This window comes from Chelmon rostratus, chromosome 16, assembly GCF_017976325.1.
Source record: "Chelmon rostratus isolate fCheRos1 chromosome 16, fCheRos1.pri, whole genome shotgun sequence".
Taxonomy (NCBI): domain Eukaryota; kingdom Metazoa; phylum Chordata; class Actinopteri; order Chaetodontiformes; family Chaetodontidae; genus Chelmon; species Chelmon rostratus.
Window position 1 is genome coordinate 8,829,693 of NC_055673.1, and position 13,918 is coordinate 8,843,610.

The following is a 13,918-nucleotide window of genomic DNA, read 5'->3' on the forward strand; positions in this document are numbered from 1 at the left end:
TTGTCTTTCACCTTATGATGGTAAACGAAATACAGGGTCTACAGGGTCAAGATGTAAGTTTTGCAAGTATGTTGCTAATGACAAAATTGCGTCTGAACACTCCTCCTCTCAGTCTGCAAACTGAATAAAATACGGGGGTTGGATTTAAGGTCTACATAGGCGACCCAAAATTGACTGCGTTTTGAGTGCAACGTACATATTCAATCCAACTGTCTAATAAGTTTTATTACATCTATTGACACTCCCAATGTGCCTGTGGACTGCAGGCAGAGAAGGATACGCTCATGCTGTGTCAGATACAGTGTAGGTTAGAGTGATTACATTAAAGGTCAGGGACTTTTTGCACCTTGGTGAAGGAGGAATGTGATAACAATACTAATCCCTTACAAGTCCACACTGGCCATATCAATGCCGTGCATTCCTCCTACAAACAACTGATAAAAGAGCAGAAAGTGGAGAAAGTGAGGAGGAAGAACAAAGACACACTCAATGCTGAGCTGAAAAAGGTGCAAAAAAAAAAGAAAACAGATTAGATCAATCAGAGCTCTTTTCACAAGGTGTACGATCTTATAATGACTGCAGAGTATGCTTGTGCTGTCAGGCAATGCTGAAGGTCTCCTCCTCCACATAAACACCACACACTTTACAGTATGTGCACATCTCTTTGTGTGACTACAGCTAGAAGGGATCAGGCCGGCCCTCCCTGCCTCCCTCCCTGCTCTTCCTCACTTCACTAGGGGAGAGATAGTGTAGATAAAAGAGGGCGTTTAAGCTCTGCCACTTGTGGAGAGGTCTCATCTCCAGCCTCAGGTGGTGTTCCAGCGCACAGCTAAGATTGAAGGCGAATCACAGACACTGCTCAAGGCCAAGCTGCTTTCTATAGCAGTACTAGTGTTATACACTTTTATGCGCACAGGCACACAGGGAGAGGGAGAGAGAGAAAGAAAGGCGAGACAGAGAGGGACGACAGAAAACACAGAGAAGAAGAGGAGTAGGAGTTTAAAAGGGGGGGGGGGGCAATATCTTTATCCATCATAACAAAGACAGAAAAATGCTGAGGGTTCCTTGGATGCCTCTTAAGAGGGTGATATGTGACACACTGCATGCAAGCAGCAGAGAACGGAGCATCAAAAAGAAAGGCTAATACAAAACACGCAGGCGAAAGGCTAACTCCCTCACATTCATCAAGGGGTTCAGATTTGATTTCATGCCAAACACAAGTCTCTATTCCTTCCTTCCTCGCTCGTTTCCTTCCAGACAGACAGACGCACAGACAGATAGAGTCTATCTCTTCATTCCCGGACTCACATCCTGCTGGCCTCAGTGCTCTCTACAAATCTCCAACAAAAAAAAAAGTGCCAGCAGTAATTCCATTGCTCATTATTCTTCATTACAGGAGAGAAAAGCACCCAGGGCTAGATCATATTTGCTGTTAACTAAAGTTTCGGAGGCAATTAGCTAGGTTGTTAAAATTAATCATTGTTACAGCCATAATCTCTGAGGCCAGCAGAAGCCCCGGCATTTATGGTTTGTTTATTTGAGCGCCTCCTGTGGATATCGACCCGGCCCTGTTGTAAACAGTAGGATAAGGCCTTCTGCGATCGTTGGGTGGATTTACTTTCTGCGCAGGGATGAGCCATCCAATTGTGACCTAGATTAGACACACAGAGAGGGAAAACACAGGCTCTCTCCGTTTAATCATTACAGTAGTTTTATCTGAACAAACTTCTTATTTCTGTATTGAATCATATTACTATTTCAACATGTTTCCTCTGCACTGTGAGTATAACAGTTATGGCTGATATCAAATGCTCCTGTCTAAATGAGGGGATACAACTTGGAATTTCAGTAATTTCCTTGTCTTGAAAACCCTTACAGCAGCATTCCTGTGTTCTTGCTGCTTGTTGTTATTCCATCAATGATCGACTGTAAACATCACAGGCTCATCGGATCTGATAGGAAGCTTCATTATGCTAATCTAGGCAGTCTCTTTCACAGTCTTGCTGAAACAGGCTGAATAAAACATGCTTCAATCTCCCCAAAATGGAGACGTGCCTTCTGTGCATTTCTTTTTCATTTTATTCCTTCAATGCACTTTTTTTTCTGTAGTGCTTTGTGGGCAAGTAGATCCTATATCCGGCTTAAATTAATTGGCCAACTTCCTTTTTAATAGGCTTCGTGGTCTGCTTCTTCCCAGCAACCAGAAACGAATAGCCCCGGTCACGCTGCATGAAAACCATATAAACATCCCTGGCCTGTTTCACAGAAGTATACACTTGGAGTGCATCACTTTGTTTTTTTTTCTCCTCAACTTTGGAGTCATAAGATACTCTCTTTTCAAAGGGGTACTGCAATTGAGATCATGATACATATTTATGCTGTTATACTTGGCTGTTGATGGTTGGTAATTTGCATTAAACCTTTGCCTGGTTTGTGTTGAGAGACAGGACACCTGACAAACATATGGCGGCGAGCTCAGCATATATAAGCATGAATATACTAAACCTGAGAAGGCATACCACACATGAATGCGCACACATACGCGCACAAAATTTCTGGGACCTGGGTTCGACCTCTGAGGACTTTGGTAATACCCTGCATAATACCCCACATCACTTACAGAGAGCATCTGCAGCAGGCAGACTAATTTAGAGTGGATGTGCTTCAGGCAGCTGTAAGGAATTCTATTATTGCTCTAAAAAAAAAATGAGTATCTATATGGAAATTTTTCTCCGCCTAGTATATGTGTCTGCTGGATAGTTAAATGATAATCCCAGTGTAATTAATGATTCCTCCGGTAAAGGGCTAATTAATGCAGAAGCAGGCAGTGAGCACATATGGATTTTTTGTGCTAACTATTGGAATATTCAACGGACATATAGGTAAACATGTCTGTTCTCCCACGGGCATTAAAGAGACCACACGCACATGAGATTTCATTTTGCACTCTTTGTTGTCCGGAAGCCTCCAGTGCACAATAGAAAGAACACTGAGGGGAGACTGAAGGATAATCTTACAGCACAATGACTCGTTTAAGATGAATCCATTAAACAACAATTATATACTGTATATATATGGAAAGAGAGAGAGAGAGAGAGAGAGCAGAATGATTATGTCCCATGAACCAACAAAGACCAAGCATTCACAGAAGGCATAAATAATACATCAAAAACACTGCTGTCTGCTGCTAGAGTAGTAGATAGTAGTAGTAGTCAGTAGGAGTAGGCTGTATGCCAGTTTTGTAACCGTCACTGGTATCAGGTTCTGGCACGACTTAGATTTTGCAATACTGTCATATTAAATTTAATACGACAGTATCTAAAGAGATGCCACCACCACGCATGTATGTGCAGTGTTTCCATATGACGGTGACATCGTAGCAATCCTTGGACACATGCCTACATCGTCTATGCTTCAGGGGAATACAGACACGAGAGTTTAAGTTTACTTGATGGAAATATGGGTAGTGGGAGGGAGAGGACGGAGAGGACTTGATCACGAGGGAGTTGGGATTTTTTTTCTTTCCATGTTTAGGAACAGCAGAAACTTTGCTTTTTGGTGGAAATCACACTGCTTTAGCAATTTATCACCATCTCCATTCCATCCTCTCCATTTTGCCATCTCACTCAACCCCACCTCTCCATCGGTCCTCGTTCTCCGTCTGTTATTAGCAGTTCTTTAATAATGAACCCAACAGGCGTCCTCATCATTAGGAAGGCAGGGGGAGAGAGGCCAGCGAGCCAGGCTGACCCCGCTACACTCTCCTCATTGGGGATCTGGCACAGGAATTTTAATAGGACAGCAACGCAGGCAGGCAGGTCAGTCCAGGAAACACACTGTGCATGCCAATCTTAGCTGACCAACCGGCGTGAACACAGCAAGTGTGCTGCACTGCTAGCCTGACAGTCTGCAACAAGCGTGGAGGAAGGGAAGGGAGACGGGGAGGGTATGACGGCAAGTGGGAAAGCGGTGGTAAAGGGATCAAGAGGGACAACGCTGAGGTATTGAGCAGCTATTCAGGTGAGAGGAGGAGGATGGAGGGCCAGGGTGACAAGGGCCTGGTGGCATCCTTGTCGTGCTTGTCATACTAATAAAGCAGGTAGGGCTCTAACTGCCCTTAATTTATGCTTAACCCAACACTTGTTCTGAGAGAAAGGTATGAAAATGTGGATGCAGCATGGGGGCTGTTATGAAGCCTGTTAATTGTAATCCAAGACTAAAAAAGCTAATGGTGGATATCTCCCTAAGGAAAGGGAATGAGCTGTATTTTATGTCCCCTAAACCAGCCACATGAGTATAAGCTAAATAAAAGGTGTGAGTTTGCAGTAGGCTTTTAGAGCTACTCTGCTGGGCTGGGTAATAAACCATTCGCCCTCTTCCTCCATGCTTAAACAGTCTGCCTTTGAGCTACACTTTATATCACCCCTTTTAAAATTTCCCTGCCCTGAACAGCACAGGTGATTTGTTGTATATTCACCACTGGGCCGGTGGATTTTCTTTTTTAGCTTCTCCCCGCCGTGGTAATTGCCACGTCGACCTTGATGCAGATAGGATAAATGAAACATATCCTCTGTCAAGACTCTGCCATTAGTAGCGCCACAAAATTACCTTATTTCCTCTGTGATCTCTGTAAACATTTCTGATTCTGCGCATGCCTGCCCATTCTGAAATACTTCCCACGACTATCTGAGAGAGTGCCTCATTCCTAAAGATACTGTATGTGTACATACCTCGATCCATTTTCACTATATATTGTGCACACGCAGCTTTCAGTCGAGAGCAAAACATCTCCTCTGGGAGAAGCTGAGACTGTCTGATAACCCAAAATACCTTTTTCTTTTTCTTTTTTGAGATTTTAAGATGAGGCTCTGGAAAGAGAAATGAAAAGGTAGAAGTACATCAAAACTTTGCAACCTAAAATAAAGCTTTATATATACTGTATTCTCAAGGACTGGTGAGTTATAGTTAGACAGTACATCTAATTCAACATGACCAGTTTAACAAATCATCACTGTTGATGAACCTTAAGCATATCTCTCTACCCTGGCTTGCATCGCACTGTAGAGCTAGGTAGCCCTTGTATCATAATTATGATGAGGAAAAATGTACGATCAGACTTGTTTGGCACTAACATAGCCCTGTTTCGCTGCTTAGCTTGCAACTGTATGTCGTAAGCTAACTAGCCGAACATGCTAATGATTGCATTTGAGCAGATGAACACACAGGTCCATTCCTTACACTATTGCTCATTTGTCTGGGGTTTTAGAAACCCCTTTAGAAACCCTCCAAACGCTTCAAATATAGTGTATCCCTCTTGAGCTATTTCAACATATGAGGAAATCTAAAGCTTGACAGATCTGTCTAGCCTAGTTACTGTTGCTAGGCTATGATTGGCCAGTCGCGGTTCAGGGTTGGGTCAGTTTTCATGCCAGGAATATGTTATCCAGCTTGACCACGTTTCTTTTTCCAATTTTCTTTTTGTATTTTTCAAAACAGGATGCATTAACAATCCACAAAGAAACCACATACCACATTTTCAAATATTCAGATTAAGTCAATAAATCTGCAGCAGGAACAATAACAATACACACAACCAGAAAGCGCTAATAAAAATAAATCACCCCTCTATAAACAAATTCTCTTTGACTCTGTTCCATTACTGAGTATCGACTGTGGTTTTCATATCAGAATACGGATAAGTTGAGTTCTGCTATTGCAGTTCTATATGGTTCATTTTTAGTACAGACAGCAGCTATATTTCAGACTGGATCACAACGAAAATCTATAAATACATCACTTGTAATTGTCCACAGCCTGTCAGTGCCACAATCACAATCTGCTTTGTCATGTGTGGAGGACAAAGACTTTAATGAAGAGCACAGTACTGGGCCTTCGTATTGTTCTCATTTCTTGCCCTGTCAGCTTTGCAAATTAAGAATGATGTTCCTATTTGTCTTGCAGTTTATTTGTTGCAAAATGGTTGATTTAGCTCAAACGAACACATGGTGCACAGCTCCTCCCATTAGTCCCAAGGCAGTAAATACTGTAGTGAGAGCTGTTTTTGAAAGCGAGAAATGAGAAGTGGGCGGAAAGAAATGAAAACATTTGAGCAGTTCCATTTTTCATGAGATATCTGACTTTTGATCAAAAATGACACCTTCTCTTACAGAATGACTGAGAGCTTGAAAACAAATCCCAGTGTTTTTTAAGTATGACAAACACTCAAACAGATGTTACCATCCTTGCATTTTAAGGTAGGACGGTAAACAGAACATTATCGGGCACACTTGTAGCAAAGGTGCTGCTGTAATCTCCCCAACTTATGAATCACCCAAACTGTGGCATCTTTGTGCAATCAACGATGTGCTCTCGTCGACAGACTGTGTACTGGTGGGTCATCAGAGGCTTTGAAATTGTACACCAAAAACAAACTTAGTCTGACAGTCTTGGGCAGATGATTGCATCTGCAAATTATCCATTACAAATTGATGGTGACCTCATGGCATCACCAGCAACACACTGAGCACATGTTGCCTTTGATTCCTAGCAATAGCGTACAATGTCGGAAGGGACGGAGAACCGTCTAATCAGTTCAAACAAACAAAAAGCATAAAACGTAACTGAACCATCCTAAGCATCAATTTACTTTACCATTATTTACAGTCTAGTCTGTCATGATCACGGGCATGTTGACTCTAACAACCATGGCTGTCTTCACTGTCAGTTGTCTGTAAAACTGAATTATAATGCTAGCAATCATTGAAAGGTTGGACTACCCTGTAATTATAAATATCCTTGGCACATTCAAGACGGCTTTATTTCAACTAGGCCATTCATATCTGACGAGTGCCAGTGTGCAGCTTTACTGTATCGTATGTAAATGATTCATAACTATTGTATTAGCAGCCAGCATTAAGAGACCAAAAGAGACATACTCCTTTCTTCAATGACATAATTTCATCCAAAGTGACAGAAGAAGTGAAACTCGTCACTGTGTCTGCACGAGACTCTGCATTAGTATAAATATGTGTGCGCTTTCGCATGTGTGGGCGCATGCATGCAAGTGCACAAGGGTGTGTTAGTGTACATATTGTCCATGCGTCTCATCCGAGTCTCATATTGGTTCTGATGCATCAGATTACCCCATCAGAGCATGCTCGTCCAGTGAGGCCATCAGTCCGACACTAATCCTCCTTTGATGAGTCTAGCTTCACAGGAAAAGCACTGACATTTCGCACTAAGGCCTTCTCCCTTTCCTCCTGCCACGCACGGACGGACCTCGGCTCCGGTGTGATGCTCTTTCATCCCGACCTTGGTGAGATGAGGGTCTGGATTCAGATGACTGGTGGATTAGATGGCAGCTCAAAGGAGACTGAGAGACTGATGTTTGAGAGAAAGACTCAGGAGACACGGCAACAAGAGCAGAGCAAGACGCTAGCCCGGGTCCTGGGTCAGGGTTAGTTAGTCAATCAGAATAGCAGGGTTGACACCATCTGCTCTGTTGGTCGTTTGGCTGGTCGATATGATCTTTTTCAACCAAATTCTCAATGGCTTATAAAAGCGCTTCTTAATTAATTATTATTCGGGGGCGGGAGGGACATTTTGCACACCTGATGCATTTTATTTTTGAATGATAGGCAATATTATACTACAAAAAAAATATCATAAAATAATATCGAAATATTTTTTATCAACAAATGTGTTTCTGTGGTAATAATCATACGGTTTAATACTGCTAATAATATTTGATAAATATGACTCTGGAGTCGCTCAACCTAACAGAGACAGCTTAGCCTATCTTACATTTACTGAGCTCCAGATGAACTGACAACACGTCAAAGAACCCAGTACAAACTGCTATACTGGCCTCCAGCCTCTTAAGAACTGAAGAGCTGAGTGGGTGATGTTTATTTTTGATGGCAAAATGTCTGCATTTTATTCTGAACTTACTGCTCAAGGAGGGCTAGCAACGGTTCAAGATTAATGAAGGATCGATACCGGCTAACTGTGACCCGACTTCAAATTTGAAAGTTGTAAGTTCAGCCATGTTTTATGATGTTTTATTGTTTATTTTGTAAGCTAGCCCGTTGAACTTGGTGTGAGCATGCTCACTAGGTGATGTCAACTAATGTTGTAATACTGAGGGATAGTCAAGAGGAACTGTGTGAATGGTTAAGCCTCATTTGAAGCCAACTAAATAACAAATGCACCAGGTTGGATGCTGGTAACTGTTTTTTCATGTTGTTTTTACTGGAACGTTAAACTGCAGTGCTAGCTCAGCAAGGATTAGTTTTGTAGTTATGGGGAAGCGTATTCTCAGTGATCCTTGCCAGGTATGTGCATGCGTGTGTGTTGCTGAAGATGAGGATACAGCTACAGAAAAAGAGCTAGTCAAACTGCTGGAATTCATTTCCTTGGCATCATTATGTACCTTTGACTAGCACACATTTAGTCTATCGGGTAGCGTGCACTCAGTGCACTGTGGCTGATTTAGTTAATCTAGAAATAATGTGCAGATTTTTTTCCCCTATTAACCGATGGATTGGTTGAGGAGTGGGTAGAATTTCAGTAAACCAAGATTTTCTTTAACAGCTCTACAACATAGCTTATGTTAAAAGCAACTTGTTCAGCATCCAGTAGCCAACCTATAACCAAAAGGTTTTGTCAGTTTTGTTTGTGTTCTGTCAGTGTCACAGAGCATAATCCTAAATATCACTCTATATATAAGCTTGTCTGGGTAAGAATGTCAAAACATATCGTATCAGTGATCAATGGAATTTGAGTGCTCCAGAAACACAAATAAGTTGACTGCCGCAGGTTGTACATGTGCTGGTGGCATGCTACTTCCTCAACACAGACAACCTCCTCAACACTAAATTAGATCACATAAATTGAGAAAATGCAGACATAATGATATGCATTTTTTTTTTTTTACTAGACTACAGGAACAAAATATATATATATAGATAATTCCAATGGAAAAGTAGAAAAGTAAATAAATAATTCACAAAAAAATCAAAACAAATCCATAATTTTTTATCTAGCGAGTTAGCTTTGCTATTTAAATTGCATTAGGGAGAGGCACTTAACATCAAAATGCATGGTACATTAAATTTCCATCAGATGGAGTTGATGGACAGCAATTGTTGAAGTAAGTTAATGTAAAACCTCTGTTGGTTTCTTGTAGATAACTAATGTAGAAAATCAACTGTCAGTGAAACTAAATGATTTATTCAGGGCTTTTTTAATTGGAGGCTTACTATGGCTTACTATAGAACACATTTTAATGTTCCCATGTAAAAAAAAAAACATAAAAGCATGTATCCTTGAACGTTAACCTACTAGACGAAAACTAACTACTACACTCCAAAAAGACGAAGCCACACTCTCAATATTGCTCCATGAAAAATTTACAAATGTAAAGAAATCTGTGTTTATGTCAATGATCAGCAAATCACTGACACTTTTAGACTCTTGGAAGAGTGCTGCTTGATGCTATCAATTGATTTATCATCTGAAAGAAATCAGTAAAGTAAAATGACACTAAAATGTGTGATTACTATTTCATTTACTGTAGTATTATCCCATCATTAACTTCCTGTAAAATATGGACATAAGAGAAAATGCTGAGGCTAGATTTTTAACTAGACTGGAGGGAGAGAGATCATATATCCCAACACAATTTGCACTGGCTCCCAGTGGATCGTAGAGACGTTTTCAAAATCCTGCTGATTACTTATTAAGTACAGAATGGCCAATTTCCTGTTCAGATTACTGAGCTTTTACAGTATGTCCCTACTCACCACTGTGAAATTGTAGGTGTTTTGAAAAAAAAAAAAAAAAAAGACAACAGATGAAATGTGACCAACCATTTGCTGTTCTTCTTTTCGCAGCTGTTGACTGTTAAGCTTTGAATTTGGGCTAGATTCCATGTGTTTGTTTAAATTGTTCTATTTGTCGTCGTCTGTTAGCCATGGCAAACATTGTCGAGCTCAACACTTGCCCCGGCAAACCATATCTGCCATGTTCAGCTGATCCTGTTGATCATTGGACGCTAACAGCTTGAATTTTTCAGAATTAGCTTTTCAAAGTGAAAAAAAAAAATTCTCTCTTTTCTATTTATATTTTGTTATGACTGCTGCCATTATCATCTATTGTTGCATATTCAAATCTACAATAAAACTGTGACAAAAAACTGAAATAAAGCAGCCGTTTCTTTTCAATGCAGCTGTGAAAAAAATATTATGAGTGTATCACACTGTGAACTTTGTATTGTGAAGTCTGATCTTTGTTGCTTATCGCCTCTTGACTGTCAATTACAGAAGAAAAATGATGAAAATAATTGCTTGCAAAAAAAACAAACAAAACCAGAAAAATCAAAAAGCATGTTAAAAATAACTGTTGCACTGTTTGAAGAAACAACAATTTCAGCTTTAAACTGATATGACTAACGCAGACATCTCATGCTGTATTCCCACCAAGTATAACCAGGTAGTCACACTGTGCTAACCACATTACACAATAGCACCACTGCTGTGGATACTGTAATACAAGGTGAAAACCCTTTCACTTTCAGTGCACACGATCAATATCTTCATATACAGGCTTCAGAGGCATGTTATTTTTATGAACTAAAAGCTCTACTGTTGCTTCTGCCTCCACTCTGGTAACTTTGCACTGCAGACTTGACTGATTTAAGAAATAATAAAAACCTAACAGCTGGCCCACTGGATGGCTATTGATTTCCCCCAGCAGAGTCAGATCAAGAGGTACATTTATGATCGGACAGGGTGCAAGAAATTATACCACAGCACAAACCTGCTATTGATTGGACGGAACAGTGTGAACTCTTAAAAAGTTAAACACTGTGTACACAATATTGCAATGCTGGTGGCGAGAAGAGAAGAGAAGAGAAGAGAAGAGAAGAGAAGAGAAGAGAAGAGAAGAGAAGAGAAGAGACCAAATTTCACACAGTTGCACACACACCTCCATCACCACAAGTCAATAATTTAGATTTTATTTTTGAATTATTTGCATATAATATAGCATATCCAGCTGGAGCGTGACAGTATGTTGGTGAACACATTCAATAAACTGGATATAACCAGCACACAAGTGCGAGTGAGTGAATCTGTGCATGTTAACCCCCAGCAGGTAGGACGTCACAGGAAGGTGCAGGGACAAATCTGAACACACACATCACATCACAATGTTTTGTTAAGCTCTCCTGTTCTAGCAAAATATACTGTAAATCATTTTCTCCTGTAAGACGTGAGATCTGATATTTCAATAATACCTGTTGTGCTATCTGTATCCTGTTATTTACTTTGTTGCAGCTACACTGTAATAGCCGATCAGATCAGCTCTCAGACAAGGTTTTCTCATTTCAAATCAATTTGGAGGTCAGGTTTTTCTTAAAAAAAAAAAAGAAAGTCTCCATTTTTTTTTCGAAATTGTTATGTAGCCAGAGAAGCACTCATCATTTGTACAATGTAGTTACAAACAATTATTTAAACATGTTTTAATATCCATAATACCTTTTAAAACGATTAAATACGCAGTATTGACATGGCTTTTCTTCTATGTCAATACATCATTACTTTTAGTTCCAGGGAATATGGATCTTCAGTAATTACCATCTGCACCAAGCTTTTATTCTTTATTAGTGATTTATAAAGATATTCTTACCAACAAATGAAACTGTCCTCATATTCCTTTAAGGAGGTTTATGTGGTTTCACTGTGCCTTATCCTCAAACATCCTGTTTCAACAGGAAACATGTAGAATTACAGATGCCGGATGCTCTCAAAATGCCATTTCATTGTTACTTCAATATTTGATAAAGCACCGGATGCAGTAGCCTATGAGGTATGCAAATAATGATGTCGGACTTCCACAATGACTAAAAGTCAATTTATTTATTTTTTTCCACGTGTAACGGGGGCACCACATTATAAACACAAAGTGACTTTTTGCATAAAACAAGATTGACTTGTTTGGTTCATTAACAAAATGAACAGGTGAGTAGGTGATTAATTGAATGGACAAATGAGTGTTGTGGAAAGCATGCCTCCAACATCTCCTGCCACACCAAGGTGTGTCACTGCCTCCCTCTGGTACTGCAAGGAAGCACACAGCTCACTCAGACGCAGAGTGCCTCCGACACCATCCTTGGCTCTATACAGGCCTGTATCACAGCTGCACTGGTCTCTATTGTTATGTCAATTGTAACAAAGAATGGTGAGGAATTTCCCCTTTTGCATATCCAGCTGTAGTAGTTCACCAGTTGAGGTCAGAGCATGAAACTGCAGCAAGGAACAGTTGGTGTCTTGTGAGATTTCATATCAGAATTAAGAATTCAAGCTATCTCATGTTTAGACAAACTATCAAGTCTCCTGCAACAGACTTGAAGGAGTGCTCATCCAGATCTGCAGCAGGACCTCCTAATCAGGTAATTTGAGTCATCAGCTGCATGGTAAGCTGAGAGGAGAAACTGATTGTATATCAGTGCTGCCTGCTTTAGCTGAGCCATCTGATTAGTGATAATGTGGTGAAAGGTCCCATTTATCCAAAACACACATTACGGCACCAGGGCATGATGACGTGAATCAGATATCAGATGCACCAGTGAGGCAAAAGTGGTTACGTTAAAACAGGGTACCAAAACAACAACAACAAAAAAAAGCTAATCACATTTGCTGCAAGCGTTAATGTGGTGTTGACGTCACAGATATGTCACTTGGTGGAACTGATCTGATAGAAAATATGAATTAACAGGATGAATAAGACTGACAAGCGAACAGGTTGGAGTAATGATCTGAAAGCAGTGAAGATTTCAGCAAAGCTGTTTCACACCAACCAAAACAATGATGGTAGTCACACTACTCTCTGCCTTCTGTCTGTGTGTGTTTGATAAGAACGTCCTGAGCATCCTGAAAAATCCTTTTTCTTTCTTTATCACCCTCCCTAATCCAGCTCCTCCCACATCTGTCCCCTGCTCTCTCCATCTCCACAGACTCGATAATGACATGTGGTCACTGTAAAGAGCCATGATGGTGCTGTTAACTGCGAGGAGGGAGGTGGTTGTCACGGTTACCTGATGCAGCATGGTGCTGGACCATCTGCCATGCAAAAAACAGCTCCCCGCTCACTGCTGTAATTACAGAAAACCCCAAGCAGCCACCGAGCCCTGGCACACATGAGGACAAGAGGTGCGTGTGAGTGACAGAAAAGGAGAGAGAAATAACTGAGAGTCGTGTGTGTGTGTGTGTGTGTGTGTGTGGGTGGGTGTGTGACAGCCAACAGGAAAAAAAAAATGCTGAAACGGAATAAACTGAGCTATGAGCCAACGTGTAAGTTTAAACAAAATTGTGACACTTGCGTCCAACAACAGGATGTCCCAGTCCGATCGGGGCAGATCAAGGCATGTTTTTTAATAGATCCATCCGCTCCAGCTACAGTAAACACTGCAAAGCCTGTTCCATTGCCATGCCTTTGTTTGTTGTAACCCATTGTGCTCCACATACACCAGCTGTCAAAAACACCCTGTTGTGCCCCATTAAAACACTGGAACCGTTTCCAATCATGCAGCGTTGTGAGCAAGGCAACCACGAAGAGCACAAACAAACAAACAGCATCCAGTAGTTTCAATGAATGATATCCATGTCAACAGCGAGCAAGGTTGCTTAACTTGCTTCACTTTGAAATTTTGCATGTGCGCCACACCTTAGAGTGCTGCTGCTGGTTGAACTCGTTCATGCTGGGAAGGACACTGACAGCAAAATGTTATGGAAATGTTGTGTTGAGGGGTTTTTTTTATAATTCAGGGCTTTTCATCACAAACTATTTTAATGCAGCAGTACTCTTTGCTTAGTGTGCATTGTGGAACTATATTATGCATTGTGGAACTATATTATGC

The 13,918-nt window shown here is 40.8% G+C and overlaps 1 protein-coding gene across 3 annotated transcripts in view; it reads right to left on the minus strand.

Moving 5' to 3' along the window:
• The window catches only part of rbms3 (RNA binding motif, single stranded interacting protein), a 275,251-nt gene that overhangs the window by 232,915 nt on the left and 28,418 nt on the right, over window positions 1-13,918 (minus strand). Inside the window, exon 2 of one of the 3 annotated variants that reach the window (XM_041954711.1) lies at window positions 13,097-13,189. The exons of the other annotated variants lie outside the window; for them this stretch is intronic. Within the exon in view, the coding sequence (XP_041810645.1) occupies window positions 13,097-13,108 (12 nt within the window). The 5' untranslated portion in view covers window positions 13,109-13,189. The remainder of the gene's footprint in view (window positions 1-13,096; window positions 13,190-13,918) is intronic. 3 annotated transcript variants of the gene reach the window in all.